The sequence below is a fragment of the Pinus tabuliformis genome, chromosome 8, assembly GCF_031772625.1.
Source record: "Pinus tabuliformis cultivar Carrire ecotype Pingquan chromosome 8, CPIR1, whole genome shotgun sequence".
Classification (NCBI taxonomy): Eukaryota; Viridiplantae; Streptophyta; class Pinopsida; order Pinales; family Pinaceae; genus Pinus; species Pinus tabuliformis.
Window position 1 is genome coordinate 1,780,086,535 of NC_142294.1, and position 9,329 is coordinate 1,780,095,863.

General features: G+C 32.6%; 1 protein-coding gene across 1 annotated transcript; it reads right to left on the minus strand.

The window, feature by feature from the left end:
* Positions 1-529: 529 nt before the first annotated feature.
* LOC149243320 (2-oxoglutarate (2OG) and Fe(II)-dependent oxygenase superfamily protein) lies at positions 530-3,466 on the minus strand. The gene is made up of 3 exons (XM_089374485.1): positions 3,261-3,466; positions 2,884-3,137; positions 530-1,519 (listed from the first exon to the last, which is right to left on the minus strand). Exons 1-3 carry the CDS (start codon positions 3,360-3,362, stop codon positions 904-906), a joined length of 972 nt encoding a protein of 323 aa, XP_089230611.1. The 5' UTR covers positions 3,363-3,466; the 3' UTR covers positions 530-903.
* Positions 3,467-9,329: the final 5,863 nt, after the last annotated feature.

The following is a 9,329-nucleotide window of genomic DNA, read 5'->3' on the forward strand; positions in this document are numbered from 1 at the left end:
ACCAGATAAAATTTTGATTATCCTTGAAAATATCTTTTGAAAAACCCAAAACATTTTTTATTCCAGAGAATTTCCATTTACAGTTTGACCCACTATAACGCAGAAATTAATTAAAAGATGACATATTACATACCTATGTATCGAGTCAAATTTCGCTTATTCAATATACTCATGTTTCCAGTCAAATTTTGCTTATTCATCGGAATTTCCAATGCAGTTTGACCCACAATAAAAGAGAAATTATCCAGTCAAATTTTGCTTATTCATCAGAATTTCCAATGCAGTTTGACCCATAACAACAGAGAAATTAATGAGAAATGATACATTATATACCTATATATCGAGTCAAATTTCGCTGATGGTTAGGTTTTCAAGTATACTGCGCGTCAAAAACCATAAATAATGTGATGTGGGCTGACAGAAACTTAAATTGCATACACTTCGTGAATATTTATGGCAACCAAAAAATTGCAGAGAGACTGTAGAAATCTACCTTTCATAACCTGTAAACATATCACACATCATGTCATTGACTCCAGAAATCTCTCCATCCTCTATTGCTAACCAGCAAATCCAAATCCATGTAAACATAACCAGCCTAGGAATACAAAATGGTCTTTGTACAGAACATTTCCCAAGCCTACGAAGAAAACGAACATAACATATAGTATGACAGCAGCAACTTGACTCAATACAGACATAGAAATGCAGCAACCTGACCTAGATTGGACGACATAGCTTACTAGAGCCTCACACCTGGTTCATTCATGGCCATGGCCTAGACCGGTTGGGCATTAACAGTACAACAATGTCTAAACAGATTTATTACAACTTTGAGAAAACATAGTTAAATCCGAGAAACACTCTATTTAAAAACTTAAGCTTTGTGAATATTATTTGATCTCAGTACTGCAAGGCTGCCACAGCTTGGAATCGTGGCTCTTTGGGAAGAAATTTCTGCTGAGCATAAACATTCATGTAATCCCCGAACATAAACTTTGGGTACAGTGATAGCTCCGAGCCTTCCTTGGGCTGCGAAAGGAGCTGTGGAGCCGGGGAAATGACTGCATCAAACGACGGATTGTAAAACGATGCCACTGACATTCTGTTGCCATTGTCAGTAGCCAACACACGATGCCATGCGCTCCTGTATCTCCCGTTGCTGATGGCTTCCAATTGATCACCAACGTCAATAACCAACGTGTCTTTCATTGGTGGTGCATCGATCCAACGGCCAGTGTTGTCAAGAACCTGGAGACCTCCCACCTCGTCATCTTGGAACAGCAGAATGAGGCCACCTGCATCAGTGTGTGCGCGCAGACCTTCCACGAGGTCTGGTCTTGGACATGGTGGATAGTGGCTGATTTTGGTGCCAAAGAAAGCCTTGTCAGCAGGGCCATCACCTCCTGCCAGGGTCCTCTTGAGATACCCTTTCTCCAAACCCAAAATCTCACTAAGTAATTCTAGTAGGCTCTCAGCCAATTTGGTGATCTCTTTGCCAAATTCCATCATTGTTTCCCTGCAACCATGCAGAGTGTTAGAAAGTTTCTACTATTCTATGCTGTAATTATTGCTCTATCTGACCTCAAAATGCATCAGAATACATCATCACACAGAATGTTGAACCTGAAATTTATGTTTCTTATTAATTTATATTCACTTTATTGGAAAATTTTCTTGAAAAACTCAATCGCATGCCTCTCCAAATAGATCCAGAATACATTTTAACCGGGTCCACATTTTCTTTAATAATATAGAGTCATGAAGTAAGGAACATCTCTCCCACCTGGGTTTTATAGAGCAGGTTGTTTAATCTATCTAATCCAATTAAAACAGGCCAAACACCAAAATCTAGGCTCGTAGAGGAATAGGAGGTCCTCTAGGAGGATTACACTTGAAGAGACACGCAAAATAATAGACATATGGACCCTAGAGCATTTTTCTTCTCTTGGTCCAGTTAAAACATAGAAACACCAAATTCATAGGCTGCCTTACAGTTTATTCTGCAAGCAACTAGCAAGAAAAACCACTCTTCATGTTATATTGACTAAACTTTCTAATAGAGAAAGCTGGAACTAAACTTTAAATTCCTTCTAACTGTAAACCAAACAAGTGCATAAGAAAGCTCATGATCTGATATACGTTTCTTACTTCCTTTGCCTGCACCAATAAATACATAAATAGGGTGAAGAGAGAGCCTCTTCTAACAGCAGGATTAGTACTGAAACAAAATCTGCCCAATCAGAACAGGCCAAAAACCAAATCATAGGCTATGCTTATATTTGATCTCTATTCTATGACCAACTGGGTATTTTATACTCTATGCATAAGGAAGCTCGTGATCTGATAAAGGTATCCCACTTTAAACCAAATTCCCCTGTCTGCAACGAGCAGGGTTAGGAAGCCTGCTCTAACATCAGAACTGCAAAAATCATGACTGAAATATCCCCAAAGTGAGCAAAACATGTTAGAATTCAATCGTAATTCATGAATACGTGGACAGTATTAGATAGCCTGCTCTAAGATCAGAACTGCTACTAAGACAAAAGTCTGGAAAGATTCCAAAAGTTAGCACAACGTATTCGAATTCGGTCATAATTCACTGCCTGGTATAACATCATTAAAGAAAAGTAGCATTTTCCATGTTAGCTGCACTGAATATAGAATCTCAGAACAGCTGAAGTTTGTATTGGATCAATAAGTCACATAAAAAGTCTAGTTTCCACATACCGAAAATCCTATCCTGTCAGCTTAATCTTCAGAAACAATCATTACTAGAACAAGGTCAGATTATTCAGACAGAAAAGGTATAAACATATTCATCAATCTATGGCTGCCATAGAATTTTGAAAATAGTGTGCTGGCCACTTTGAATCCACTCACTTGAACTCGCTTGGGTCAGAGGGCCATGGATAGTCTTCTTGGGCGTATTGGAGCACAATGCAATCTTCCCAGTCCACATTTTCTACCTTCTTTGGCTCGCTAGAAGAAAGCTCTGCTTCCATGAGGGACTTGTTAAGCAACTTTACTGGCACCGACTCGGTCTTAAATTTTGGCTCTCTGACATGGTTATAATGCTCAGAACACACTTTCTTAACGCGCTCCATGAGCTCAACTGGTATGCCATGGCCTTTAAGCTGAAAGAAATCAAAACAAAACCATTAGCACTGAGAAAATATAGAATTCTAGGGAAGTCTAAGAATTCTATTGAATGGACTGAAGATCAGGAAAAACATAGGGACCAGAGACTATGTGCCCACCTGGAAAAAGCCGACTTCCTCACATGCCTTTCCCATCTCTGCCATGAATCTCTCTTTGTCATTTCCAATCAGACTACCCATCTCAATGACTGGAATTGCCATCTTTCTTGAAAAATACAACAATCCCACACACAAACAACAACACTTCCCTTCACAAACACTCTCTCAAATCTCTACTCAAGTTTGATTACTGCATTATCTTGGGGCCTGCAGCTCTCCTTATATAGGCGTTTTCTTGCATTAAAATAATCTAATTATGGTCGTAAATTAGGAATGGCTTGATGATTGCAGCACTTATGCAACTTTTCTTAAATAACATGTGAATCCCAGTGTGAATCAGACACAGGATGGTCAGGACCAAGTGTTTTTTTGGTTATTACTCATGCCCCTTGACTTGTCCTTTTCCTTCAACATGTCTTTGAGTACTCTAATGCATTGGAATACATTCTTTATACATTCATAGCCGCGATTAGGGGCTAGACTTTAGATAATCAAAGGCAGCCATTAAAATCCTGAGATCTGCAGGGACCGTAGAGTGGTGACAAATCACTAACAGTACCAGAATTGTCAACTCTCGAAAAAGTCGCCAAATGGTAGACCTTGGTGCCCAGGACCCCTACAATTGCGTGTCAACATGGAAAACCCTTAAATTCTCAAGAGATCAGATACAATCAAAAATCAGATAAACAACCTAAAGTTTGGCAAACGTATCCAATTAAGATTGGGCCTCATCTTAATCCAAACCCGCGTGCCATGTTTTTCCCTGTGTCACTTGGTCCAAGCAAACCTTAAATTGATCAGCATCCGGTGAATTAACAATTTTGTCTATAGTCAGACCTTGAAGTCTGGATAGTTTTCTATGATGAAACCACATGATTTTATCATATCACCACTGGAGGGAATGGATGTAGTCCGGATTGTTGCCACATGTAGTTGCATGATTGAATGGGAAAGCCTTGACTAGTCTAAAGATAAGACACATCATTGAATAACATGCAGGATGGTGGATTTTTATCATGGAATTTCGTTCAGTGGACCCTCAATAACCGTACTTGATAGACCATTGAGTGAATAACATGTCCAATACATTTTTCTTCAAGGAAAGAAGCTTTGAGTGGACTCCACATGGACTGGTCTTGAATGGACTGCGACTTTTTTTTAATGCGCATGTTCATTAGGTTTGGATGGCTGCCAATGAAATTGTATACAATTTGCTTTCTATTTGCTAGGAGGTGTCAAATGCCGACTTTTCCAAAGGAGATAAATTAAGGAAAAAAACTTGTGGGGATGGAGTTTAAGAACTTGCAGGGGTGGAGCTTTGAAAAGGTTAGTAACCGGAACAAAAGGAAAAAAAAATGTGGAGCTTTGAAAATGTTAGTAACCGGCACAAAAGGAAAAAAAAGGTATCTGTCACAATCTAAGTTCTGCTTTGAAAGGGCTAGTTACTGCACAAAAGAAAAAAAGGTGATGTAACTTACGGTCACAATCTAAGTTGGGTAGTAGAAGAATGTAAAAAGGTAAGTTCGGTAGTAGAACCATGCAAAAAATTGAATGTCTTCTCAAAAGATATATACATCATGTTATATTATACTCGGAAGTTTGAATACATTATTATACTCAGAAGTTTGAATACATTATAATCTTTGTTGTATTATTTTATTAAAAAATTTAAAAATAAAAATTATAATTATAGAAATTTTTAAGGATAGAGTTCAGGTTTTTGTGATCCATATCAAGTTAGAGAGATTCTTCGGCGAAAATCACATGGAAAACTATTTGTCGACGAGTTTCGAACCAACTAGTGTGGTTCATCGTCAGGACAAGTTGAAGAAACAGATCCAGCTTAGCATTTTAAATAGTTTGAGCGGAGCCTCCAGCGGCTAACTAGACCAACGGCTAGTTTGACTCTAGAACCGGGATCAAAATTATTATAATAGTTTAATTAGTAAGATTAAGGACCATAAATATATTGATTTATGGTCCTTAATCTTACTAATTAAACTATTATAATAATTTTGATCCCGGTCCTAGAGTCAAACTAGCCGTTGGTCTAGTTAGCAGCTGGAGGCTCCGCTCAAACTATTTAACATGCTAAGCTCAAACTATTTAACATGCTAAGTTTCTTCAACTTGTCCTGACGATGAACCACACTAGTTGGTTCGAAACGCGTCGACAAATGGTTTTCCATGTGATTTTCGCTGAAGAATCTCTCTAAATTTTTAAGGATTTGAGAGTTATATGTTTTTATAATAAATCATTTACAGAATGAAAAATTATAAAATATTATGTAAATTTTATAATTAATAATTTATATAATAATTATTTAAATCTGTTGTTGTTGTCGTTGTAAATTGAATTTTTGTTTTAATATATTGTAATTATTATTAACGATTTTATTTATTTATTAATTATTAATTTATATGAATTGAAATTTGTATTGATTTATATTTGTTTTTTTCCAAAGTATTTTATATTGAATTGAATAAGAAAAAATTGAATTGCAAAAAAGTGGAAAACAAGCCGAAAACAGAGATTAATGATTTCATAGGTTATTTTTGGTCCGTGATATTAAAATATTATTTCATTTCATTATTTAAATGAGAGAATAATTATATCTATATTAATATTATTAATGTTATCGTTGTATTTCACTATTAAAGATAATAAAATATTGATTCATATCAATGCTATTGCAGTATTCATTTGTTAAAAATAAAACATAATATTTTTCATTTTCTTCCAATGTTTATAATCACAACAATCTTTACAATGTTTGGGATTTAAAAGTTATATTTAATTTTATTTATTTAAAATAATTAATTCAAAATATTTAAGTAAATTGATATAACTTCAAAATCTAAACATATATATTAAAAATATAATTATTTCCTTTTGAACAAATGGTTAAAATCCCATTAAAATTAAATACTACTACATTCGAAATTACTTTAATAAAGATCCCAATTTATACTAATTTACTTGTTTATATTATCTAAACTGGAACCATCATTTAATTTCGAAATATGACTTTTAACTATTTCTGTCTTTCTAAAAACTATTATCAATTTTTTATTTTTTGAAAATAAAATATAATTACTATTTAATATATATATATATATATATATATATATATATATATATATATTTATTTATCAAATGAATGTGGTTTGAATAGATAAAAATATATTTTATTAAAAAAGCACCTATAAATTATAAATCTTAATTATAATTTCTAAAATATTTAAAAAATAAATAATAAAAAAACCATAAATCAACGATCTAAACCTTATCTCATTAATTTATTAATTATTCTAAAAGTAAGTTAATTATAAAAGAATCCCATTATTCAAAGTAAAATCAGTATGCTATAACTTTTACGAAAAGTCCACAGCCTTCTAGAACTTCAATTTGCTCTAACTTTAGAATATGGTCCACAATCTTCATAAGGGGACCATTCAGTTATGATTTTTTTATGCGTCCGTATCGATTTCTGCCATTATAATTTGGCCTTTTGGGGAAGATGCAACGAAGGTTCACATTTCCAAATGGGTCATTTGATGGTGTAATTTATTTCTTTATTAAGAGGAAATCCTAACCATCAAAACTAACTATACATTTATTTTAAATAAATGAAGTAACATCTTTGAAAATAAATAAGTTCTATGTATGGATTTTTAAATTGTACTTAGCCAAAATATGCTCATTTTTATCGTTTTCCAAAATTTGCTTTTCGTTATTCGACTTTATTCTTCCTTTCATTCGAAAGTCAAATCACTTAGAAATCAAATAAATACACAAAAATATACATCAATTTATATTCATTAATTAACTATAAATTAATTAAAAATAATAGATTAATTAAGTATAAATTAATAAAAAAATTAAAAAGTATAAATTTTATCGATCTCGAGTGTTAGTTTAATTGGTTGAGGTTTTTTCTTTAAAAACACTTTTCTGCGGGGAAATTTAGGATCAATTTACCTTCTTTCTTGAAATTAAGCTTTACTAATAAACTTCTAAGAAATAATCCTTTTAAGTGAATCTATCTAGATATTTAATTAATCATTTAAAAGTGTATATATATATATATATATATATATATATATATATATATATATATATATATATAATATTTCAATAAAAATATTATACCAATCATATTAATCTTTGAAAATACACATATACCTCAATAGTTAATTATATATGTTCTTAAAAGTATACTTGAATTGAACCCATCTATTGATGTATCTACACCCCATGAAGCGTTAATTAGCCTTTAAAAGAAGTGTATATAATAATAATAATAATAATAATAATAATATTTACACTTTCACTTTACATTCATATTTATGTTATATTATAAAATTAAACCTATATAGTATTTAAATAAAAAATTGTGCCAATCACATTAATCTTTGCAAATACACCCATATCTTAATGATTAATTATATATATATATATATATATATATATATATAGGTCTACAACAACCTATATTCACCTCAAAAGTTTACACCAGATTCCAGCACCGGAAAATCCAAAAAGTAGCACTAAAGAGAACTCTAAACCATTATAGTCTAGTAAATTGTATTTTTAGAGTTTAATTGCTCCTCTGTTCTTTGCTCTTTGCACTAATTTCTCATTTCTCTGTAAAATATTAATCAATTGTTTAAGAATTTGAGTTATGTCGGTTATTATTTAACTTGTTTTCCTTTTGAATTGGACTTTTCAAGTTTTTGAAATCAGTGTATCTTATCATTCTTTTTTGATTATTTAAAGGTGAAACAATGGGCAAGAAAGGAAAATCAAAATCTTTAAGGCCCATAGTGTAGAACATTAAAATGAAGATGAAAGTGGCCGAAGTTCCAATGTCTAAGGAAAGAAATCCAAATTCATCATTTATATTAGACACAACATACAAGACCAGGGATGTAGGCTTTGTTTCATGGGAAGGAATCTATGATTTCTTTGAAGACAATGAATGGAATGACCCTAAGAAGTCAAATGATAACTCGTCCAATAAACTTGTGGAATACAAAGCAATTAAAAGGACTAAATTGCACAAAATTGCTACTAGGCAAACCATGTTCCCTTATTACAACATGGTAGATTATCTCTCAAGATCATGTTCAAACTTGCTCCATTGTTGACCATAATAAAAATTTGAGTGCTTCTTAGAAGTCAAAAGGTCTTAAGTCTATTATAAGATTAATTTTTTCTGAAATTATTTTGTATATAGACTTCATGGATGATTTCCATAATGTACATAGTAAGAAGAATAGGGATTATACCCTAGTTATCAAGAAGTGGTTGCATGACCCTGAAGGGGCTAAAATCAAAACTAGAAAAGTCTATCCAATAGCCCTTTTCAAAATCCCTCAGGTATTTGTGATTAAAATGCTTGCAAGATTATATGGTGAACCAAATCCTAAACATTGCAAAGTAGAATGGGTTCCACTCATCTATGCAATTTTTAAACAATCAAAGAGGTTTAATTGGGATGACATATTGTCTTAAAACATTTTAGAAGCAATTAAGCTTTCTTTAACTACAAATCAAGGTTTTGAGCAAAGTTTCTTTATGTCAAGGTACTACCATATGGATATTGTTATTGCATCAATCCATTTCTCATTGATGGAATGGATTTACTCTCTAAACCATCCACAAACCATTCAACATTTGTGTTCTATTCTCTGGGAAAGTAGATACAAGAACCATTTTTATGATATCTGTGATAATGTTATGCTATATTTTCATGAGGTTTTGTTTGGAAAGACTCCACCTAGGGTGAGAAAAGAATTCTAGTCTGCACTATCTCAAATAGGGGACTGGTTCATTGAAGAAAAGTTTTCTTACATTTGAATCTATGGAAGTGAAGTAGGACCTCATGTCCTGCCTCGGTTCATTCCAGATAGATTAAAAATCAAAGAGATTACAAATCAAATTGCTTTAAATGAAGTTACCAAATTCTTGCATAAAATACAAAAGAAATTTTGGCCTAATTTTCCCATCAAATTTGACTAAAAAATATTGAAAGACATAGGGCATACTATGGAAAAATCCAACAAT

Bases quoted from the DNA above. Each gene is read 5' to 3' on its own strand.
- LOC149243320 (XM_089374485.1), bottom strand. From the start codon at position 3,362: ATGGCAATTCCAGTCATTGAGATGGGTAGTCTGATTGGAAATGACAAA. The intron at 3,138-3,260 runs GTGGGCACATAG...GATTTCTTTCAG, and splicing joins AGGAAGTCGGCTTTTTCCAG to CTTAAAGGCCATGGCATACC. The intron at 1,520-2,883 runs GTGAGTGGATTC...GCATGGTTGCAG, and splicing joins TCTGACCCAAGCGAGTTCAA to GGAAACAATGATGGAATTTG.